The sequence below is a fragment of the Nipponia nippon genome, unplaced genomic scaffold (assembly GCF_047370975.1).
Source record: "Nipponia nippon isolate SJK-2023a ecotype South Korea unplaced genomic scaffold, ASM4737097v1 scaffold_2, whole genome shotgun sequence".
NCBI lineage: Eukaryota > Metazoa > Chordata > Aves > Pelecaniformes > Threskiornithidae > Nipponia > Nipponia nippon.
In genome coordinates this window covers 87,549,534-87,574,978 of record NW_028262336.1, presented here as the reverse complement: position 1 = coordinate 87,574,978, position 25,445 = coordinate 87,549,534, and the positions used below count along the sequence as shown (strand labels likewise).

Sequence of the window (25,445 nt, the reverse complement as noted above, 5' to 3'; positions counted from 1 at the left end):
AAATGGCAAGACATTATCATAAATCCTGCTGACAAAGGAGGAGCTGTAGTTCTTTGGTATTGGGATCATTACACTAAAGAGGCTGCAAAACAAATGACAGAAATGTGTTACTTTAAAATGCCCCCTTTTTTTTATCCAGAAGTTGGCAAGTTATTTCTATAGCATGAAATTCCATACAAAATGTATGCAAATTACGATGAAATCAAATTAGGGAAAATGCCAGAATTCACAAACCAAATACTCAGATACCCTACAATGGCAGGGTGCTCCCGACTTCCTGAAACAAATATCTGTGTCTTATGATGACTCTTGGCACCGAGCCCATGCTGAATCCCTATCTACATAAATACTGCCTTCTTTGCATGCATAACAGACCTGAATGAACATCACTTCCAACAATACAAAGTACCTTCTCTCCACTGTGGACATTTGGTGGTATATAATATTATCATCTTGATACAGAAAGTGAAGCAGTTAAGCCCTTACAGTTCAAAATACGCCATAAAGTCTACAAACCATTACTGCCATCAAAAATGGACTAAACGAATTAATATTTCAGAAATTCATTAAAAATTAAGAACACTCATTTTTACAACTTCCTAAGTTTAGTTCTTCCATCAAATTTTTTCACATTTAAGAAGGAGATTGTTATTCCCCGGAAAATATTGTTAGCTTTAGAACCTAAAATGCAATTTTTTATGTCCCCTTTTAATAAAACGGATTGCATGTATCTTAGAGATTCTTATAATTGGAACTAATACTACAAGTACCAAGATACACTATCTTGTATTTTGAGGACTACATTTAATAGCTAAAATATTTTATTTAATAGAAGAAAATTTTCATCATTTATTGAAATGTTCTGGGGCAATCCCTGGAAAATACTATCTAAACACTGCAATACAGCTTAATTCTGCAATTCATGAACTTCTGTGATTTGTGAAGAAACCGCAACTTTTTTTAACCCATCTTCCAGCACTAAAACTTTAAATTCTTAGCTCTGAGAAAGCCAGCTCTAGACCAAACACTTCTAACAGAATTTACCATTCTTCATTCCAATAAAGTGATAGTGAAAATAAAAATAACAGGCTAGGAGACAATCTTACAATCTGATATTCTGCATCCTTCCTTCATGAAACCTCCTATTCAGCATCATCAATACAATTCCAAATACTGCCGCCTTCTCTAAAAACCCCTTTTGGTTATTTTGCAGCTTCACGAATAAGACTTCTCCATAAGGCAGCCCTCTCCTGCCCATTATTACCTACCTCTATCTCTTACAACATCGTAACTCCTTCTCCAGATGTGAATGTCCTCTCTATAACGACCATTCCCCATTTAGTTCACATCAGCAAACCCAAAAGCAACCTCTGGAGACTTGGCTCTCGACCCTTATACGTTTCTGAAGAAAGCTAGGCTGAGCAGGCTAAAGGCCAGGCCTATAACATGTATGAGCTGAGCATGTATAGGCTGGGCACCCAAGCCTCTGGCTTCTCTATTTACTTAAGAACATACCTCAGTGGTACACTCAAGTGCACGCATTTGTCCCTGTGCAACTGGAGTCCGCTTTTTTTTCATACTTGTAACTGAAAAGCAAACACAGCAGACGGAAAAGCTGAATACACTGTCTGCTAATTACTAGATCACACTGAGGAATGCTGAGCTCATTTCCAGGCAGAAACTGAATTCATAATCTGAAAATCAAATATGGAAGAAGCATTGCCTATGGTTGCTGCATGGTATCCAGAGTACATTGTTAGGGTCACGGGGTTCTGCTCTGCTTTTATTGCCCATTATGTACCCAGACAACAGTTCATTGGAGATCAAGAGTGCAGGAGCAAGTACTTACAGAAGTAGCCATAGATGAGATTCTTAGGAGTGAATTAAAAAAAAAAAAAGGGGGGCGGGGGAAGGATTCAAGGACATTAATCCCACCTTATCCAACAACCATGTGAAATTAATATTATCTGTATGGTAGATAGTGCTAGAAGAACAAAATATTCACATGTCAGTTAAAGAAAAAGGTATGTGGAAAGAGAATACGCACAAGAATAGTCTTAGGATAATTTCCAGTGCTCTGTCTGCAACATCAATAAAACCATCAATTATGTTTTTAGACTGAAAAGATACCAACTTCTACAAATTGTTGAAGATCTTAAGTACTGCTACATCCTTAGCTTGACAAAAGTCTCCAGATGATGAAAACATACTCTAAGGATATAGAGAACTTTGGTTTTCCTATATAATTTTGCCCACCTACATAACTTTCAGTTTTTATTCTCAATGGCTGTTATATTTACCTCTTTCCACAAAAGAAGGGTACTTCGGAGGGATGGGAAATAAATGCCTTTAGAATTCTTAAAGATCAAACCCAAAGTAACTAGCTGTAGCAAAACCCAGCTTGCTCATCTTTTGCCAGACTGAAGGCAACCACAGAAAGAAAACAAGAGAGATTTCTTTTTTTTTTCCTCTTCCCTCCCCTTTAGAAGTACTAACAACTTTTCTCTTCTTGCTTAGCCACTAAAGGAGGAAAGTGATAATCCCTTTGAAATTCAGCACTTAACACCTATACGGTAGGTGATAATTGCTGCATTCCAAGAGGATTAGCACAGTGGAACCCACTTTACAGTGAAGTCAGACCATTCTGCAGAGAGTGAAGTTTTGCTAAAACCATGCCTACCCAGGGAAATTTTGAGTTTCTCACTGGTTCTGTGTCGACGAGAACCTTGTAGCTTCAGATGTATTTCCATCACGTTTGCAAAAAGCTGCTGAAGAAACCAACTGGTGTTTAAAACAGGTTTTCTGTTCTAAATAATAATAGAGTAAGAGTATTCCTAAAGAAATACAAACTAGTATAATTCTATCAACATAGCTTGCAAAAAGTGCACAGGTTATCGTAGCCTAGCTTTTCTTACAGACAGCAGAATATTTCCATCATCATTAACATTTGGCAGGACTATTGTGAACTAGGGGCTCACAGTAAAACAGTAGTCAGTAATTTTATACTGTATCAGAACCCAGAGGTCTAAGTGACACTGTCAGATCCTGCATAGCTATAGGAGATGCTTTCTATACTAATGTATATGCCATTACCAGGGGAAAAGAGATACCAAAGAAGGCAAGAGTGATGAAAGTCCACCCAAAAAAGCATAACAATTTAGGGCTTTCCCTCCACCTCACTCCACCAGCAGAGACTTAGGCTTAACCTAAGCTCCAGGGTTCTTCTACTGTGCAGTACGTCCCACAGAGCAGAGGATGCTCTGTAACAAGTGGGCTTCCTCTCCCTGAACAAGCTGAGATATGGGAGGCATGGAAGATGGTGCACACCCATGTCTCATCTTTCCCTGCCACCAGAACGGGGCTAGGGGGAGCATCCAAGGGCCGAAATCATGCTGTACCTCAGAGACCGACAGCATTTGTTTTGCTATACACAGCAGGCCAGCTTGCCAAGATTTAGTAAAGCAGATTTCCAAGAGAGAGGAACGTGGATTTCACTGCATTCATATATTTTTCTTTCAAAGATTTTACTTCTCCGTTCATTAGTGCTGACCCCCCTCCGGTTTCCTCCTTTTAAATATAGTGTTAAAACCGCTGTGTAATCCACAGTTCATTTCTCAGGCTAGGCTCAGGACTCTGCAGTTAGGATGGCACACAGGACGACGATACATAAAATTGAAGGCACAGTTCCCCCCCCGTCCTGCCACCATCATTCATTTCTGTCCCCGTTGCCCGTTCACTTGTAACGGCACAACCGCTGATGAAAACACATGGTGAACTGTTTTCCCAAAACAGATCAGGGTTAATAAAAATAATACTGAAAAAGGGGGAGTAAGCGGGAAGCATTTTTAACCTAGACCTGATCCTGTGCAGAAAACGATCACGCACGGTTGTACAGCCATAGCTGTACAGGAATGCGATCACGGTGCCAGAAGAAAACAGCAGAGGGGCAAAATTACCTAAACCAGCCCTGCTATCAAAAAAGGCTGTAAATCACAGCCTTACTTCTACAGAAAGAATATAAACAACAGAGATCTTTTATCTGATTAAGGAACCATTTATCTGATTCCTTCACCTATCATATTTATTAATACATCACCTACTAATACATGGATTTATTTCATACTTGCTTTTCATTAACTTTCAAGTTGCTGTTATTTCCTCTCTGTGCATGTATGAACGCTCTAGCTATTGATCTCTGCACAAAAACAACCCTTTTCACGATTTCTAGCCAAATGTCATTTATTTTGAAGGAGAAAAAAAATCAGGAAAGGTTTAATATGTTCAGACCCTTTATTTTTTACTTTTCTCTTAAATTTGCAAAGCACTCCTCAAGTTTCCTTGTTTTACCACCGTGCAGCCATTGCTAATGAAGGGAGCCTAAATTGAGAAAAGCTGGCAGCTGTAAATGTCAAGATTATGCCCTCCTTCTTACTGATAGTCCTTTCCACAAAGCCTTCAGACCCTCTGATCATCATATATGGCGAGTGAGCACTTAGGAATGATGTCAAAGAAACTACTTCAACATCCAGGCAACTTTTAAAACCAGGCAACTCTTAAAGTGAAGATAACTCCAAACAGCCAAGTAGATTAAAAATGGTGACTGAAGACAGAATTTTCTCCCAGGCAAATTGCCAATATTTTTTTGAAAGGTAAACTCGAGCTTTTAATTAGCATGAACACTCCTCCCTATGAGCATTGCCACTGCCTGGATCATCTTAAAAAGGAATAAAAATGGCATCCCACGACTGTGCTGTGGAGCTTACCTTTCCAGCAAGCACAACAGAGAAATTACAAACCACTGCCTGTAAGCATGGAAGTTGAAGGATGGTATAACCAAAGGTGAAGGAATTTTTTAAAAGCAAAAAGGCCACAGCCAAGTGAATATAAAGTGAAGTAGGGGTAAAGAAAACACATTTAAGCCTGGCAATTTCTCTACTTTTGTTATTGGCGAGTTTTATTAGTTACTCATTCTTCTGGTTTTGTAAATTAACATCTCTACTAACAAAGCTAAATCAAGGATGATTAATATCTCCTGATTTAACTTCCCTTCCTTCCACAGTCCAAAATGAAGTGAAAGTTATCCTCAGCCTGGCCTGCCATGGTGGGCAACGGTCCAAATCAAGAAAACTGGGTCAAGCATCTTTTAAAGCTAATATTATATGCTTTAGAAAGCATAATCATCTATTTGTTTCTGATACAACACTGTTTCACACTTAAGATTTTGAATAATAATTTCTTCTAAGAGTGGAAAATTAATATGTCAATAATGAAAATAATATATATCCACTTCTCTAAAATGATGCCTACAACACGATTATCTTTTTTTTCCAATTTATATGTCCATTGCACCATTTTATAATTATTAGAAGATACTCCAGGGCATATGTTGTGCTGGTGTACAGCGACTTCTCTGGTGGTTGAAATCATTCAGCCCTGTGGACCTGTGAATCACAAAGCACCCACGGCTTAGCAAATCCTCGTACGACACATGTCATGTCGTATCTTATTGCTTCAACGCAACCCTTGCACTCCTACCGTATCACCAGTAGCGAAACACTTAAGTACAGATGAGCCAAGCACCACTGACATCACACTCCCTGGAATGCATCCCTGCAACCCTCCTCCCATCCCCGCTCCATTAAAAGCATGAGGCGTTTCTCTCTGAGGTCAGGACTTCTCGGGATGAGCATTTACATTTGGTACCAAAGCATTTGCAGGGGTGTCTGAATTTTGTTCCGGAGGGGCTGTGCAGATTTAGTAATTCCCAGCAGTCTTTTGTAGGTGTTTAAAACGAGTTAGCCAAGCAACTCATTTGCATGGTGAGAGTGCCAACGAGTTCCTACATCAAACATTCCTGGGAGGTGCCTGCCCAATAGCAGTGGGTACAACCAGTGCTCTAATCAGTGTTGAAATCATTGATAGCGCTGTCTATCCACACTATGACAGACAAAAGCTGAAATGTATTAAACATAGCAATCCATCATCCCGCAGATGGGAAGCAGGAGCCAACAGAGTTCAGAGGGAGCGACTCCCGCTGCTAACAATGGCTGAAGTACTGACAGTTCACTACTACTCCTTGCTCCTCACCAGGCTCTTCTCCCAGCTTCCCAAGAGCGATAAATGAACAAACAGCCCACTGAAGAAGAAGGATTTAAACGCTGTAGACTTGCTGATAGCTATTACTACAACTCAGAATGTCTATAAACAAGCTTAATGAGACATCAGCTCTCTTCTTAAAAAAAAAAAAAAAAAGGTTGTTACGTTAAGGAATTGTGAATTCAAATAAATAAGAACCAAAAATACCCACCAAACTTAAAAATGTTAGGTGTGTAAATCTCGTCTGAATACATGAGAAGCTGACAAGCTAAATATCTAGCACCGGCAGCTGGAGACAAGCTACAAACAACAGTGCTCCAAATTAAGAAGTAATTTATGTGGAATACATCATTATTTTAACATGAAGGGTACAAAGCTTTAAAGGGGAGAGGAAGGACTAAGCAGGCTTTTAAAGAAAAATAAGTCTGGAGCAAAGTAATGCTATTTATGAAAGTTGATTTTTCTTTCCTGACTTATTTCTTGTAGGACACATGAGTCACACAATATAGCCAAAGGAAAAACTGCAACTGCTAACACCACATTAGTAAAGTATAAAAGGGAAAGACACTTTTCTTAGCATTTCAGCCTTGTCATTTCCAATTTTCTGCTCTTTGGACATGCTTGTATTCAAATTCTGGAACATCTATTCAGCATATCAATCCTAATTAGACAATCTGGGTCTGGAAAGGATGAGAGCTGGGTCATTTGCATAATTTAATCATAAATACTCAGTGATACATATTTCCAAATGCATTTGTACAATTATCTTTTCATCCTTGGGGCAATGGTATTAATATGATTAGGCAATATTTCTGGAAAAAACAGACAAGTATGCACTCTTTTTAACTGCAGCTTAGGGCGATATGAAAAATTAATTAATTTCTGAAGAAAATCAATTTCTGTACGTGACCACATTAGACATTGCTAAACTAAGACACAGAGTCCTTTCTCAATCAGAACATTTTATCATTCTTTTCCAAATTCTGATTGTTATATGAACGTTTCAATAATAAAATTGTTAGATTATTTAAATTATCTTAATACATAGGCATGGAAAAGTAACTATTTCTTTTTCACGTTACCCTGACAGACATCGCGTTTTAAAAAATGTATTGTTTGACCAGTCAATAGGAAACCTTAGCATTTGGTCTGAACTCATCATATGTGATCTTTTATTAATGCACATTATACCGATTGAATTCAAGGACAGCAGGAAATAATTCAGCTCTGAAAACCACAGCTGAAAAAAAATAGAACCATGCTAACCTAAAGTATTCTAAAATTAATATAAGGTTGCTTCCTTGTTTGTTTTGCTACGAAAAATTAGATAAGGTGTTCCTTCAACAGAAGCATACTCATTACAAAAATGTTGCGACATATGTGGGATACAGCCAAGCACCCAGGTGGCTAATCTCATTTTTAGAAGAAAGATACTGCTTTGTATGTTAATTGGTGAAAAAAAAAAATTACATTTATGTTTTTATATGTGCCGTCTTTATTTCTTCTCAATCAACAGAAAAAGTAGAAATTACTGCATGCAAATGTTCAATATTCATTTAATTTGCATGAAGGTGCTTGAAGAATTTTTTTATTCTAACAAGCTCATTTTTCATGCGTTTTGTCTTTCATCCTAATCTAGCATCTGTCATTCCTTTTTGAAGTTATTATCGGCCCAATTCCCTCTTGGACATGGTTGCTGGGTGACCGGTATCTTAGCACCCACTTTGACAGGAACAGATGTGAATCTGATCAAGAGATTTCCCATGAGTACCTGAAATCACAAACAACTTTCGGGAAAAACAAACAGCCTCGCTGTCACCGTCCCTCTCTCGCCCTCCTTCCCATCCCTTCCCCCACCCCCTCCCCAAAAAAAAAGAGTGCGAGGAAGTTGAGGCAGAGTTACCCGGCATCATTAAAATGCATTATTATTTGGCAGGTGAGCTCCCCAAACATCTTTCTAGCCATTTCTCCCTTCAAACAGCAACTCTCAGCTTTAAGTTTTAATAACCACCCTTTGAATACTTCCAAAGACGACTGTTCGTTTCTAAGGTCACCATCTTCTAAACGTTCCTGCATTGAACTTGTTTTCATCACATGAATGCTCTCATTTAAATCAATGGGATTACTCGTGTAAGCAAATTTCACATGCATATGAGCACCCACCAGTTGTTTTATAAACACCTAACTCACATTTTGATTACAAATAATGTTCTTTGATCGTTCCCACACTTGGTTGCCAGTATCTGTGAAACTCCAGCTTATGAAAACTCTGCTAGCTATGCCATGTGGGTTCCAATACTGCCAATATTTAAGGACCTGCATAATTTTATTCCTATAAATCATCCAACTGAGACGCTATAGGCAACAGGACTGCTTACACAAGCCAGTTTCCTTCCCACTTGCAGGATTAAGACTTTTACGTGCAATCCAGTATCACAGTGACTATATTCATTATTGCACATGTGATATGGAAAAGTATGAAGAAACCTGGGAATTACAGCTATATATTTTTGAAGTAAATTTAGAACCATACAAAGCATAGGTGAGAATTTCCAGAATTAATGAATTTCTAAAAGAAAAAGTGTCTAACAAACTATTTCATTCTAGTTTCTCTCCTGGCTGAGGCTATGCTGAGGCATAATCAATGCCTGATATTTGCATGTTAGTGTTTAGTGGAGGAATAATCAGCAAAACTCAGTCTTATGTTCTAACAGTAACTTCTTTTATCTCCATATGGATACCAGCCCCAGAAAAGAGGCGATTAAAGGAGATGGAGGTAATCCATTCTTTCAGGTATATAATAAAAACACAAATACCTGCTTCCCATCTAGGATCTCTGCCACAAGAATCTCATCCCACATCAAACTCCAAAGCAAAGCTTATTTCTTCTTGCTTGCTTTCCCAGGCACTGCTCTAAACACAGTCTTACTTACCAAAGAGAAAGGAAACATTTGTGATCCAAAGACTGACAATTTGATTATACATATGTAAACTTATAAGGCTGCATGTAACAGTAACACCGGGTAAATTTGCTTTAACATGCTGTCAACCAGCCTTTCACTTTTGTCTCTTCACTATGCTACTCTTCAGCATGTTCCCAGCCCCATAGCCTGAGGGCTCTTGTCCCTACTGCTACTGCTAGGGTTAGCAACTGCTTCCAACCAAGAATCCTCTGTATTTGAAGTTTTCACAGTGCCTAATAAAATGGGGCTTCCATGAAGAACTGTAAATTTTCATCTTCATTTTCTTCAAAATCCAGAGAGCTGTGTGAGGGGAAGAAAGTAAACAGAAGGAAAGGGAAGAGTTTAGATTTTCAAAGATCTGAATTTGTTCCTTCACTCTGAGTTGCTGTTTTATGATTAAACAGGTAACAAAGGAGTTTTTTCCTCTCTAGTTTAGATGCAAAGAAAATTTAAGACAAACATTTCAATCACAATGAAGCATTCATTGCCCCTACAGCTGATCTTAAAGATTTCCCTTATTTACCACCAAAATTAGAAAGCAGCCAAAACATTTTATTGATAAGTCAAAAGACTTAGACTAGCCTGATCTAAAGTTACTCCGGATACCGCAAAATTAATGCATCTTCTACCCAACTTATGAACAACACAACTACAAAGGAAAAGCCAAGCAAATAAGTGCTTAAGAAAAATGTTTAAGCCCCCGAATGCAACCGGACCTTTACCCTCCATTAAAAATCATTTGGGAACAAAACCATTCTCTGTGTCTTGGAAAAAATGTCCCGCTCTACCCCCTCAGGATATCAGTATCACACAGTAGTCAAACCTGTTGATGGTATGAACAAAAACTGAATCGCTAAAAGCGTAAGGCTGACTTAGAGAAAGACAAAAAAAGAGCTTAGGGATCGATATGACCACTTCTTTGAGGTGAATTAGAGAGGGACATTATGTACACATTTATAATAAATACATAATGGTGATAAGTAATCACCATTTAGAAGACTTGCCCTTCACTCTGCTAGTCAAAGGAAGCGCAGGCCATGAATAACAGTCCTATGATGATGCCTCACAAAACAGTATGGTTATCCAGAGCGGCAAAGTCATGAATGGCTTAATACAAACTGTACAGAAAAATTCACCGGTGTGAAAAGCAAGCAGAGTAAATAAATATCTTCTTACTTGTTGTGGTAACATGGTTATTCCCATTTCTCACTTTCCAATCCTTTTTGCCCAAGCCAAAAAAGTGACTACAAACTCAGGACTAGGTGACATTGGGAGCAGTAATTCCACACAAAAGCCTCCTCTGCCACATCCACGTTGAGGAGTAGAAAATCTACAGCCAGGGATCATCAGCTGAGCCGTTCCGTTGATCTAAAGTGTTAAGATGGTGTATAAAGAGAAAAGCAATCTATACTAGATGAGTAGTATCTAAATCTGTCACTCATTCACTAGAAACAGGTAGACTTACTTATGCAGGCACTTAATGCCAATTTCAGCACTGAAAATGTCTTTCAAGGATGGGAAAGATTGCCTGAGAAAAGGAAATGGTTTCCACAAGAAGGTGGAAGCGAAGCCCGGAAGGTTTGCAGAGCCTCTGTGGGATAGCAATTGCTGAGGCAAACTTAAGCTGAACAGAGCACTCACTTAGTTTGTTAAATAAATCAAAATGCAAGCAAATTCTAATTTTAATGTAACCCTATAAGGATATAGTTCCAGATATTCAAATGAACTAATGAACCCTTCCCTGTCCTTAGGGCCCACTGTTTCAACTTAGCTGGCATACTCCAGCCTGGCACTACACTGGCAGAAACACTTGGACACCTTAAGTACCATACCACCTCACCAGAGAGGGGTAAAAGCACTCACTGTAGGGTATTTAGGCTTCTAGCTCAAACCAAAGTACTGAAAGAGGAAAGCCATGGTGGCACCTACTCATTACTTTAATTGATTCCAAGAGGAGGTCTGAACCTCGATTTTCCAAATCTGAAATTTTTAGTCTGATTGAGGGAAGGAGAAAGGTCATTTCAGAGGAAGGAAGAAAGGAGTCTTGGTGTCTTCTTGTAAACTGTCTCATTGGGTAACCCTTTTTGAACCTTGAGCCACCATGTCCCACGTCCCACGTCCCTAGTGAGCAGCCTAATGACCCATCTGCAGAGTCACTCTCTTCTCTATAGTCCATACAACATCTACCGACTATAGTCACTGCCTGCTCTATGTTTGCATTTCACATGCAGGAAAAAGAAGCCTAAGTTACTAAACCCAAAGGAGAGTTCACGTTTTGAGGATTTAGCCCATACCGAACAAATTCTATAATTTAAACTTTTTGCAGCTTAATTATAGTGAGAAACCATTAGACATTTTAAAGAATTAGAACATTGAACTGTTAAATATTAGGCACATGACCCATACCTAACGTAAAGTAAGTTTCTAAAAATGTCCTCGGAAAAATTCAGTAGAAAAACAGGTGTAGGAGAGAATTCAAATGTGACCCATAAGGCCCCAGTATTTAGAAATGAATTGGGATCAGTTCATTCCTTTCCCATGGGGTAACTTGTATAAATGTAATTCTATGGTTTCATAAAACCAGGTCAAGTTTCTGTCCCTTGAGGTCCTTTGGCAATTTGAAGCATGGCAGCACTTTTTCCTGGCTACAAGTTCAAATCTGCATGCATTCTGGATTTGTGAAAGGAAACGATTAGCTGAGCTGAAAAGACAGACCCATCCCGATTACAGCACACCTTCCACACAGAAAACCACTTACAGGGATGAAACATGATTTCACACAATAGTATTTAGAACTACTTGGCTCTTTTCATTTAAGCTGATGAAAATGCCTGCATTTTTCACCTCTAAAAAATAAATATTTTTCTTTCATCAGCTGGCATACCAAATAAAGAGCAGACAACCTTATCACATACCACTGCCAGCAGTTCTAACTGACGACATCCTTCTCCTTTAATGTCAAAATGTTTTACTCATGTAGTCATACTTTGGAATATTTGTGAATACATGTATGCTTCACAGTGCATTTCATAACTATTATTTTATTACCTCTCATGATACCATTGTATTATCCTAATTTAAGCAATAAAACATGTAAAATAAGATGCAACGAGACAAAATCATAGAAGGGGTCACCAGAACAGATGAAACCTGTACTTGGCAGACCCATGTCAGCAAAGGCTCAGCAGCAGAGAGCTAAATGCCATGGAGGCTCCACTCCTTCAGGAACAACCTGAAACTACTGTGTTTAACATCGTGTCCCATGCACTATGTACTACAGTCTGAACTTCACTGCAATGAGGCTGGAATGAAAATGGATTGAGTCTGACCACTCAACTAAGCAACACAAATCCACCTGTATGGGACCATACTCTTTCTGGGTCTACTAAAGCTTCCCCAACCTATGTAAAGAGTATCTTGTCCAGCTCCACGCAAACATCATCTAATACATGCCTGTAAGTCCATAGGCAGGCCAAAGGCCAGGAGGCACCAAGGACTGCCCCATCTCAGCCCACAGGCAGATGGATCTCTGCAGGAACCTCCCCACAGGGACAGAGACCAGGAGAGTTTTAACAACAGATTCCAAGAGCGAGGAAGGATAACAGACAAAGAAATTCAGAGTCTTTAAACAAATTACTTTCTCAGTGCATAAATGCGAGCTCTACATACTATGGAGGTGGGCTGTGCCTTCTGAAGATAAATTCCACTCTGTCCTCCACTCTACCAGGATGATGCCAGAGAAGCTCCAAACGGGTAAAATCTGTTGAGAGGTTATTAATTCTCAGCCACATCCCACCTGTTGTACCTTGAGGTGGCCTCAAGCCAATCCAACAGCTGTGGCCATACCCAAACATTTCAACTGAAAACCTCATTGATGCCCTCCCCAGGAAATGTTATGACTCCTTCCTTACACAATTTGCACGTGTGCTCCTGAAACAGCTATATGATGCTGTTAAACTAGTATTTCTAATACATTTTTCTCATAGCTTCTCAAAAATGTATTTTATACAGAGCTATACTTTAAACTGTACATTACTGTATATTGAGCTTCATTTTCTACTACTATCTTTATTTTTATTTTTAACATGATATTTCAGCAGCAAATTAATTTTGAACGGAACCAGTAGAATCATAAGCCACCTACAATACCCAATAATGTAAGACAAAATAATTTATTAGCATTTCATGTTTATTTTTTAACCTGGCCTGTTAAAAGCTATGAGTATCAGCTTAAAAAAAAAAAAAAATCCGGCTTTGAATTAGAACAATATACAAGAAAATTTGCAACAGAATCGTGGCATTAGTCTTTAGTGGTAGATTAAGACACAGAGAAATAATAAAGTCCTACATCCCATGTACACTATAAGAACAGTTCTAACAAGCTAAGAGAGAAATATATTAAAAAAAAAGAGAACATATGACTTTTTATTTGTATCAGTCCTTATTATACACTTAATACCACCTGAGGTATTTTCCTTCCCCCCATTTATTTTAGCTTTTAAGCAGAAATTTAAGGAAACAGAAAACAATTGGAAAATAGTTTCACTTCCTTTCCACCGAACTATCAGTGAGTATCAGAACTAAAATGTGAAAAGTGACAGCCATGGCACACATCTTGGAAGTGCCCATTCCCTTCAAAAAGAGATAGGCTGCTTCTGTGCTACAAAAATGAATACAAAAAATCCCAGCAGGGCGTATGAAGCCACGGGTTATACCAAATTCTGATACTCACTCCTGCCAAGACAGTGCCCTGATTTCCTAAAATTAATTAATACGAAAGAAGACAATACTCACAAAAACGTTAAAAAATGCATCATGAATCTATTTTATGCAACAAGTGTTAATTTACAGGACACTAAATCTAAAGCATTTTTTCAGTGCTTTCAAACTGTCCCGACAAATGCAAGAAAGTATACAGTAAGACAGCTTCCTACCAGAGATGTCAACTGATTCTTTTATAGCAATTCCAAATATGTTTTGCATATGCTTGGTTTAAAAGATGTATGTAGGCTATTGAAAGCAACAGGACTATCCACATTCTTAAAGTCAAGCATATGGTTTAAAACCACAGCGTTTTTATTTTAATGTAAATAGCTGAGTCCTACAGGTGACCTTCTCCAACAAAGACAGGTTTTTACAGCAGGCCCGGAGACTGGAAACAAATTATATGCTTCGTAAAGACAGATAACACTGGCATCCATTAAAACATGATATAAAACCAATTAAAATATTAAGTTTATATTTTTACTACATTTGGAAAAGTATCATTCAAAAATAATAACTTTAGTAATGTTTTTTAAAGAATGCTCAAACTATTAATAAGCCCTGACTAGATTTATCACCGATAAAAATGTAATGCAGTTTGTACTTCTCTTAAAAATACAGTGCCTATAACCTGAAAGAAACTTTTTCTGTCCCATACATAAAATCATGATCTAGCTCTTTATTAAAAAAAAAAAATCATTAGTAAGTATGCGAACAACATGAAATTAAGGTTACAAAAGATGTAATTAAATAGTAATAAAATATATATTTATATATTATCTGTTCCCTTTATAGTTTACTTTATATAACTACTTTCTTTTTGATCTCTTACAATTGTTTATGTAAGATGAAAAAGCAAAGCATTTCCCAAAAGTAAGATTTAAAAATAATTTCTATCATACAACAATTTGTAAATACAAGCATATTCTGAGAGACAGGTCCTGAACAGCTTTTGGTCCAAATGTCAAATATCTATTACTTGTTCTCAGTACAGTATCATTAACAAGTGCTCTAACATGAACGTTATAGAGTTATGAACTTCAATCATGACATCGTAATGTTACAAATACATTTTAGCTGTCAATTATGCTAAAACATTTGCTGCAGTCTCACGTACTCCCCTTCTTCCCCCTTCTCCCCAGCCCCATCCAATTCCAGTATGTAACTCTTATTTTGTCATCTAGGTAGTCAGTCACCTATGCATGGCGCTCTCAGTTAGTTATACAATCTAAGGAACAAATTAAACATAAAAAACACATGCCTTAATAGTTAAGGTGCATTTTTTTCAGTATTTTTAGTATCACATAAAAGTATAATGAGAATAAGAAAACTAGTCTGAAAGCTTTGCTTGAACCCAAGCTTGTTTTGCATCAAAAGAAATTTAGGCAGAATTCAGCCATTTGGCTAATTTAGAGAATAATTCCATAAATTCTAAGGATGAACAAAATTTCATGACCAAAACATCCTCTTATTTTAATGGAAAAAGAACATCCAGTCAGTGTGGCAAGGTGCACCGGGAAATTTTAATTGCACCTGCTTCACTGCTTCTGGACTATGGCTAATTTCAGCCTTCCAATGGACATAAAATCCCATTGTTTGATATTTGCAACAAAAAATATATTTTTTTTCATAATGAAATAACTTTCTTCTTCCCAAGGAAGATGCAGAGTATACAGGATGCAAAGAAAATATCTGCAGTAAATTAATGTTGGAGTGAACAGGGTACCTTTAAACAGAATATTGAAGAGAAAGTTACGTAGCTGTTACCCACATGAGTATTCTCAGGGGTGTACAATAAAAACTTTAGACTGTTTTATTACATCAAAAGCGTAATATTAAGAGTATTAAAAACCAGGTTTCTACTATTTCAGAAAGTTTCTGTTTATTCCTAATAAACTGTTGGGATACACACTATTTACAAGATCTTTCCATACAATTCTGGAAATTGTATTGTATATATTCATACACCTGCTACAGGAGGACGTTGACTGTAAATGTAATTATCACAAAACATCGTTTAAAGCAATGTGAACTGAAATACATTTTATGATCCATTTCCTCCATCAGAACTCATGCAAGCAGTTTCATTAGTTTTGGTGAATGTATCCTGAACTGCCGCTCAGGGTCCTTTCAGTCCAATATCCCATCTCTACAAGAGACCTGTGGAAATTCACAGGAGAGAATGCAAGTATTCAGTATTTAGAGAGTTATTCTTCCCCAGTGTAGTTTCCCAGCTGACTGCTATCAGTGATTCAGAGTAAAGAATTCCAAACTGGGATGTAACTGTATGGTCAAAAGACGATCCTTCCTCTCACGGAATTCAGTGACAGCATTTTTCTACTTTATGCTATGGAAAATACACTACGACCCTTTTTCTTCCATTAAAAACCAAAAAGTTTAAAACAGCTCAGAGTTTTTCACAGTTAAGGCTAAAATTCCGTATTTAATAGATTACACTTCAATATTCTGCACTGCTTATGAAATGAAACATCAGCACTTGTTAGGAGATGCCCCCGGCTGAGCACCGTATCAGATAAATAAGCAGAACATAGTGGGTTAAGGATAAAGTTACTCCTCGAAGCAACCTGGATTTTATCATTTCAAGTCACAGACATACCTTGATTCTAAATATAAAGATTTTTGGTTTATGTTTTAGGATTTTTGAAAATAATTTAAACGATAATGGAAAAAGAAAAATTCTTCCTTAATGCACGCTGGAGAAATTATCTATATATGAATTAACTCTCTGGATCATAATAGCTTTTTGCAGATGACTCCTCAGCTCTATCATTTAAATACGTATTTAGGCAACTAAAAATTTACTGTCAATTCATATTATGTCAGTCCACATTATGGCGCTGTTACAGTATGCACATTTAAAGATTATTGAAAAAATTACTGTTCATGTGCAGTATATAATTTGCAAAAGGTTAATAACTATTTTAAAACAATGAATGGAATTAACTCATAATGCAAAGCAGATGCCCCAAATGTTATTTTTAAAACAAAACATATTTAACTTATAAAAGAACAAAGAGGATCTAAATCCAGCCCAGTTGCTTAAAAACAGACAGGCATCGTGGTTGTTTCGGACTCACGGTTCGCTGGCTCATACAATTTTGATAAAACTTGGTAGTTTCTGACTGCTCCCTCTCCTATCTTGCAGCCAGAAATGAATTTTTACAGCTAAACTTGTAAAGCTCTTCCACGAAAAGGCCATACTGGCAACGCTGAAAGAGATTTACCTGTACCAGACCCGCACAGACCGCAGAAAAAATTTAATGTATCTACGACATAGTTCAAAAGGAAAATATTAAAATTCAATCCAGTGTATGACAATTCTCTCCTTCATATGCAATTCACTTTAGATGATGAATTGCAGTGATAGGCAAAAACAGCCGTCTGGAACGATCTGGTAACAGGAGAAAACAGAAGAAATACTAAATGGCAGTCAAACAAAATTATCATTTCCAACAAACATTCGGAACACACTCCAGATTACAAAATATGAGGCAGACAAGTAGTAAATAAGATTACTTTAAGTGCATTTTGGTTTACAGGGCTGAGGAGTTGCGGACAAGACCACCGGTGCGGGAGCAGCGGCCCCCTGAGCACCAGCCCATAGGGGGCACGCTGCGGGGCGCCCACTACCAGCATCCCAGGTGGGATCAGCAGCCCCAGCCATCCTGCCTGCAGCTCCGGACAGAGGGCGGAGGCCTAAAACCGAACTGAGCATCCGAACAGAGACAGCAATGGCTTGTGGAAATAACAAAGCTATTCGCTGTGCTTTCATGCAGTCCGTTCTCCTGAGTAAAGTTGGTACAAAACTGACAATGAAACTGTGTATTTTTATGTAAACTACAGCTACCAGTAAAAGATTTCTTAAAAAAAAAAAACAAACACACAAAACTTTACCAATATTCATAGCTATAAGATAAAGGAGGAGTCAATCAAACTGAATACTTCAGGAAAATCATGTGAAGCAATCAGGAAAAAACGTCCCTCTGCCCATCACCAGCAGCCCCTCACATCCCTGCACAGGAACAGCACCGGCAGCGTTGCACAACGGGCGACGAACGTTCACTGGGGAGAAGTGTTCCCTGCCTCAAGTATCAGATACTGGGCTACTGCCAGGGACTAGTATCAGATTAAAGGGATAAATAGTCTGTTCTGTTGTAATAAGGATGGTCCAAAGATCTCAGCTTCTAATTTACAATATTCACCAATAAATAAATAAATACCTTAAGATGGATATTAAAGTTCTGTTATTGAGAGCAGCTGGAGTCTTAGGTTTTTTTTAAGTCTGAGGAAGCCACCTCCAAACCCTACTCCTTCTTTATAGTTACTACAATTTATCCTCTGGCCTTCCAGAAGTCAGCTTTGCTTGTAAAACCTACCATATTTCTGCTGATTATATTTTAGTAATCTGTGGCAAGAAGGAAGGTCATCAATACAAACCACAGATACTTGACATTCCTTCCAGCTGCACTTGCTGACCTGTTCATTTAAAATATCTATGATCTGTACTAACCTATCTGGGTGAGAAACTCCTTCAATTAATACAAACAGAAAAAACCTATGCAAGCGTGCAGTATTCAGTAAACAAGCACATGCTAGGTCCACATAATTTGAGAGGAGCAGAAGCTAGCAAAACAAGACTGAATAACTGCCGTGTAAGACAGGCTTTGAAGAGAATTGTTTCATGTTCGGCATCTTTCCCCTTTACACTCAAAAATCAATTAGGTTGTTTTCCAAAATTTGTAAATAGCTTCCAAACAGTGCAAGTAATTCCCCACTTTAAGTATGAATGTCAGTGAACTCATTCAAAACTATCTTCAAATGTCAGAAAAGATTAACATATCCTGGCCACAGGAAGGAGGTCAGAAGGCGGCACACGCTTTTAGTCTTTACTCGGGCGGGCACGATCCGAAGCCAGCCTATGTCTATGGGAAAACTCCACGAAGGGACCCAGCATGGTCAAATTCCACGACAAGTGCTCGAAACACAAGAGACCAGAAACAATCTGGGATCAATAGCTTCCAGGTCATTAATCCTGGGCAGGTGACATCCCACGCACAGTTCGCCACTCTCTTTCATGCACACATTCAAGAAACCTGACTCGATTGGCATCCAGTAGCTTTAAATATTTTCCATGTTTTGCCTTTATCCTTCCCCTATTTGTTTGGCATATGGCTTTCTAGCATCCCATTAATGTCAAAGCGTTTAATCAGAACGTAAGCTACATGCACAGTTTGCTATTTCCTGGATTTCTGTTTGGCGACCAGGGCTTTTTATGAGGAAAATAAAAGCAAAGGTCAGTTTGACCAGAAAAGAAAAGTCATCTTTCATAACGGAAGCTTATTTTTCCAGTGAACTGATACAGAAGCCTAATTTAGAAAAAGGTCCTTTAGTATCATGTTATTATTAGTAGTATCACAAATAAACACAGAAACCAATTCACTTTACAGACCTCCACATTAAGCATTCAATAGAAAATCCCTTGGTGTTTTATTGATTTTTGTTTTATTGATTTTTTTAAATAGCAATATCACAGTTAAAATGTATCATTTTGGTGAAACACGTCCAAAACTTTTCCATCTCGAAATAAGTTATTACAAATTATTTCCACAGCAACTGGCAACTAACGATTCAATCCATTTAAAGAACAACAAAGTAATGGCTTTATTTGGATGCCTTTTTTGATTAAATAACGTATTAACCTTGATGAAGCTTTCCAAAAAGGGATTAGGGTATTCGAGTGCATCAGCTGATTATGAGACAAATATAACAGTGATAAGATGCTGGTTCAAAATTTTTGAATCTGATGAGTATAACAATTTAGCTGCTAGGATGGACTTGGCTTGCACAGCTTCCATCTCAACAGTAAGTGTCCACCCAGGATACAAAAAGACATCACCCGGCTAAAGCATGCAGTAACTGAGAGTCTGGAAAGGTCGCTTAAATCACTAAACCGAGTAGATCAAAATATCCTGCGTAATTACTGTAACATCAGAAATAATTAAAAATAATTGATTTGTAAGGAAAGAATCAGAATGAAATGTATTGGAGGGGAAACCCAAAGTAAATACAGTTTGATCTTCTGATGATATCATCCACTTTGACCAAAACTCACTGACCCACTTTGCTTTATTCGTCTATACCGTAATAATATATTTTGCATACCTATTGTATATCCTTTCCATTAAGTTATTTGCTTAATGGATGTATAAATAAGTCTACTACAATTACGCTTTTTAAGGGTCAAATCCTATCCACTTCTGAAGCCACTACTGTAATTTCTGCTACGCTGGATGGTAACACAGCAGCCCTCAGAAACAGCTGAAACACGGCCGATTCTGTGCTGTTGACATAATCAACCCATGTTACAACCAGGCTGCCAAACCTTTTTATAGCCCTGCCAAGTCCAAGAACTGGTGTCCCTGTACTCTCCCCCCCCCCCCCCCAAAAAAAAAGTTTCTCTATTTTTTAATTTCATATGTTCAAATTACAATTCACACAGGATGACCGTAGCAGAACAAAACTTCCATCGGTTTATTTTAAGGACCAAATCTTGGAACTCGTGCAGAGTTGTTACAAGTTACATGCCACACAAAAAAAAAAAAAAAAAAAAAAACCAAAACAAAAAAACCAATCGTCTAAGAGCAGCTATTAATATTCATGTTGATTCCACATGAAACAACAGCAGAGTTACCCGAGCAGCTACAGTTATGTCAGCGCTTGGAAGTTATTCCAGGCTGTTTTGTCCTGCTGCCCTGAATATTCAGGAACTTCAGCAATCCATCTAGCAACAGCTACTGCGGAGTCAGTGCTTTGCTTCGCCTCGCTCTATGCTAATGAGTCCCAACTGCCCTCAGCTAACTCCGGCAGGGGGGAAGGAGGGAATGTCACACCCCCCGCCAGGAGGGAAGGCAGGGAAGGGAAGGAGCACGGCATCGCACGGGGTTAATTCCCCACGTGTTGGCTGTTGCTGCACCTTGAAATCTGACAATGGGAAAGTGAAACGAGCCCGCTCTGTTTATCTGCGGGGACTGAAAGGAGCATCGGGACTTTGTCTACGACCTCCTCCGCGGCGACGCTTCGCTCCCTCTCAAGTTCCCACCGCCGCTCCGGCCCGGCAGAACCAGAGCTCCCCCCGCCCCCGCCCGAGGCCGGGGGAGCCCCCGGGAACGGGAGGCGCTTCCGACCGCTCTCATCTCGGGGTCACGGCAGTTATGCGATCCCTTCTCCTTATCAAGCAGATTCAGCCCTGTAACCTACAGATGGAGAGATAGCAGCCCCACGCTTTCGCCCTCAGTTGCAAAGCAGGCTGCTATTGCAGCAGGAATTTCCTCTTTTGCCAGCTTCTTCTCCCCCCCCCCCCTCGACACCCCTCTCCGGTTGTGCCAAGTTTGGGGCTTCACCTCTCCTCCGCGGGCCCCTCCCGACCCGCGGGGGGAGCGGGCAGGGGAGCGCGGCGGTACCCGCGCACCGCCCGCAGCCGGAGCGCTGCTCTCCCGCCCCCGGCGCCATCCCCGCCACCGCGCCCGCGTTATTCTGCGCGGTAACATGATTCGGCCTCGCCAAATCCCTTCCACGCTCCCGCTGCCCCCCTCGCCTCCTCCCCGGCTGGCGGAGGCCGGGAGCTGCTCGCACCTGCTCCTCGGGGACCGACCCCCCCTCCCGGGGGAGCAGGCCGGCCCGGCCGCCTGCCACCTCTCCCCGCTACCCCAAAGCAAACCAGCCGCCGCCGCCGCCGCCACCACCTCCTCCTCCTCCTCCTCCTCCTCCTCTCGTCTTCCCGCCCTCCCGCCCCCCCGTCCCCGTTCGCCATGTGGCAACTGCCTTATAGACCTATACAAAAAGTGCACGTGCCCCCCTCGGATACATGACAGCAGCTGATGGCCAAGTGGCCTCCATCCCCTCCCGGATCGGGCCCTCTGCCCGGCAGGGAGCTCCGCGCCCCCATCCCATGTACGCGAAACCCGAGTGCCTGTGTACCCCCCCTCAGGACGGCTCCCCGCCCACTCCCGTGCACCCTTCGGGCAGCTTTTTCCCAGGGCTGCCCGTTTTAAAGATACATCCAGGGATAAACTTGGGGGGGGGGGCGGTCAGAAAGCACTTTTTGGCCGCGCTGCCTCCTCCCCCACCGGCCCTCCGCTCCCGGCGTAAACTGCGCTGCCTGCTGCCGCCCCGGGCCACCGGCACGCCTCGGCTGGGGAGAGAGAGGGGGACAATGACAGGGGCGACACTTGCACGGCGGGGGGGGGGGAGGGGGGGGGGGGGCAGAAACACCCCTTCCCCTCTCTCCCTCCGTCCCACCGAGACGCGGCGCAGCCGGCTGCGAAGGAGGCCGGCTGGGCGCCGGGGCAGCGAGGGGGCGAGCGCATGTGGCCGCAGGGCGCGGGCCGCCCCCCCCCCCCCGCCTCCCCGGGACCCGCGGGTGGCAGCGGGAAGCGGCGCAGCGCCCGCCCGGGCCGCACCGCGCGGGGGTGGGACGGGGGCGGCGGCGGCGGGGGGGGCCCGCGGGGTGTGCGTGTGCCTTGCGGCGGTTACCTGGCGTTGGTGCAGTCGTTGTAGAGGGTCTCGAAATCCTTCCTGGAGATGAGTTTGCAGCGGTTGACCCCGGGCTGGATGGCCCCCAGCCCCCTCAGGATGCGGACCTGCTCCACGTTGCAGACCACGGGCGTGATCTCCAGCCGCTTCAGCTTGGTGTAGACCGTGTGCAAGCCCCCCACCAAGTGCTTCAGGAAGAGGTCGAAAGCCTGGGGCAGGCAGATGAGCTCGCAGCCCTCCACGGTGAAGGAGGCCACTTTGGCCCCCCTCAGATCCACCATCTTGCACTCGTTATTCTGGGGGGTGTTCTCCACCGGGGACGGGGTCGAGTACACGGGCTTGCCGGGCAGGCTGCTGGCCGCGCTGGCCGCGCTGGCATTGGGAGTGGAGGTGCCGCCGCCGCCGCTGCTGCCGCCGCCGCTGCTGCTGCCGCCGCCGCCGCCGCCGGTGCCCAGGCTGGGGCTGCCGCCGCCGCCGCCGCTGCCGCCGCCGCTGCCGTTACCGCCGCCGCCGCTGGTGGTGGAGGTGACTGTGGCCGCCGCTGCCGCCGCCGCCGCTGCCGCCGCTGCGATGGGCTCCGGCCGGAATAGGTTTGTCCCCGAAGCGGCCGGCGGGGGAGCGACGGACGGAGACGGAGAGGAGGTGGCCGACGAGGAGGTGGTGGTGGTGGTGGTGCAGGCGGCAGAAGTTGAGACCGGAGGCTGAGGGGGGACCAGCTGGGTCGGAGGGATCAAAGCAGCCGGTACGGCCATGGTCACATATACGGCGGAGGGGGCAGGGGGAGGGGGGAAAGTTCCCACACACACACGCAGGGGAAAGGGGAGAATTTAAAAAAAAATATTTAAAAAAAAAAAAAGGAGGAAAGGAGAGAAGGGAGGAGGGGGGAGAAGAAGGGGGGGATAACCCCAGATCAGGTGCTGCGGCGAGCGAGAGAGCAGGGGGCAGAGTGAGAGAGAGAAATGCACAAAGTGTCCCGCAAGTGGGGACGGAGGAGGAGGAGGAGGAGGAGAAGTCCGCTCCGGGCGGCGGGGCTGGGGCCGAGGGGAGGGGGAGGGCAGTTTCTTTTTGTGGTCCTTGGTCTAGCACCACGTTAAAGACGAAGGTGAAAAGGAGGAGGTTTGAAGGACTTCGGTTCTCTCTGGCAAGTACATTGATCAAAGATTGAGAGGGGAATGACAGAGAGAAAATGAGCTGGGAAGTGCTGGCTGCCGCCGCCGCCGCCGCTCGCTCGCTCGCTCGCTGGACGAGTTGTTGTTGTCACACGGTGCGGAGGGGAGGAGCTCCGGCAACTTGAAATACCCTTTGAAGCAGCAAAAGGCTCACTCACTAGTATTAACCCAAATTATCCAACCAGGAACCCGGAGCAGGGAAACGGAGAGAGAGGGAGAGAAGTCCCTCTTCCCCCCCCCCCCCTTCAGGAACCGTTAGATTACATGTTTCATATTTCACCCCACCAGAGACGAGATGTAATTTTCCCAGCCCTTTTCAGCAGTCGCTTGTCAACACAGTTTGTGGAGAAACGGGAGCGTCTCCAGCGTTCCCCCGAAGCCGGGGCGCGGGGCGGGGGCTGGCGGCACACCTTGCCGGGGCTGGGGCGGGGGCACCCGCGGACAAAAGCAGAAACCTCCGGGCGGCTCTGTTGCTCTCGCTGTTGTTCTCCCGGGACCGCGAACGCTCCTCCCGGCGGGGTGGGAGTTGCTGCTGAGGGTCCGGCGGCAGCGCCAAGGCCCCTTTGTTGCGCGGGCGGCGGTGGCTGCGCGGGGCGCGCAAGGGCAACCCCAGGCGGCAACACCGGCGGGGGACCTTCCTGCCATCGGCCGCCGACCGAAGGGGACGGGGCGCTGCGGGTCACGCCGTCGAGAAACCGCATCGAGGGGGCCCGCGGCGGCACCGAAGTAACTTCGGAGAGGGGAAGGCGGGAGGCCCGGCCCGCCCCGCGCAGGTACCGCCGCGCAACAGGTGGCGGCGCCGCGCAGAAACCGCGCAGCAGCGATACACACACACACACCCCCCCCCCCCGCCGCAGGTAGCGCGGAAAGTCAGCTGCTGCGCTTGCCCACGCATGCGCAGTGGGGCAGGCGGCGGGACGCGCCTCGGCCGGCGCGGCCGGGCCCCACGCGTGGGGTGGCACCCGCCCGCCGCCGAAGTTGAGGGTGGAGTTTGTAAGGCGTGTTGGGCTGCGGGCGGGCGCGGGGTGTGAGGGACGGCCCGGAGCGCCGAGGGCCTTGTGCTGCTCCTGAGGGCGCTTCGGTTTTTTTGGGTAAAGGGGTAAAGAAATGGGCATTCGTACGGACGGGGGAGGGGGGGTCTGCAAAAACAGGGTTTGGTGTGTGCGTAATTCTTCCAGTTTTAAAAATCTACACTGTGTACTTCATTAATTGTGATGCATGTATGTGCCCATAGCTGCCTTTTTTAAAAATTGTATACTATTATGTGAGTTATGACTCACGGGATGACACATCCACAGAGTGGATAATCTCAAGTAGTAATTCAGTGCAGGGGAATTTCCACATTATCAGATATAAACTATTCTCGTATTATCTACTTGCTTATTGTACTTTAAGGGAATTTGTGTTCTAACACCAGAAAAGATGTCTTTTGCTAGTGAAATTTTAGCTGTCTTGCACTAAAAATCTTTAAAATTGGCAAATAAAACCAAGACAATACAAAGTGGCACTTTGTTTTGCAGTCTTGTGTGCCCATTATTATGCAGAACACTTCTTCAAGCCGCTTTCAGGTGTGCTTCAGAACACTTACCTGGAGGAGCTTGTACTCAATTCCAGTGGCAGGATCTAGTGTTCCATAAAACTTGGAATACGTTGAAAAATGTAAATACACTCTGTCTTTCTTTTTTTCAGCTGTAGAAAACCATCTCTGTTCATGTTTTATTTGCCTCAACTATCCTTTTGCATTTCAACTTCTCTTGTACCTTCTGAAGACAGAACAGATCCTTGAGAAGATGAGGACAGAGCCAGACGCATGTGATATTGCCACTTCAAGATCTGAGTGAACTCTGAATTAGGAAACCTATCATTTCATGTGTTCTCTACCTTCCCTACAACATGATGC

At 42.7% G+C, this 25,445-nt stretch overlaps 1 protein-coding gene and 1 long non-coding RNA gene across 2 annotated transcripts in view; both read right to left on the bottom strand.

The window, feature by feature from the left end:
• Positions 1-2,345, bottom strand: part of LOC148055868 (uncharacterized) — a 47,168-nt gene extending 44,823 nt beyond the window's left edge. Inside the window, exon 1 of the long non-coding RNA XR_015704650.1 lies at positions 2,301-2,345. This is a non-coding gene — a long non-coding RNA (uncharacterized LOC148055868). The remainder of the gene's footprint in view (positions 1-2,300) is intronic.
• Positions 1-24,660, bottom strand: part of DACH1 (dachshund family transcription factor 1) — a 366,376-nt gene extending 341,716 nt beyond the window's left edge. Inside the window, exons 1-2 of the mRNA XM_087758755.1 lie at positions 24,001-24,660; positions 22,377-23,092 (exon numbers count right to left, since the gene is read on the bottom strand). Of these exons, the coding sequence (XP_087614881.1) occupies positions 22,377-23,092; positions 24,001-24,660 (1,376 nt within the window). The remainder of the gene's footprint in view (positions 1-22,376; positions 23,093-24,000) is intronic.
• Positions 24,661-25,445: the final 785 nt, after the last annotated feature.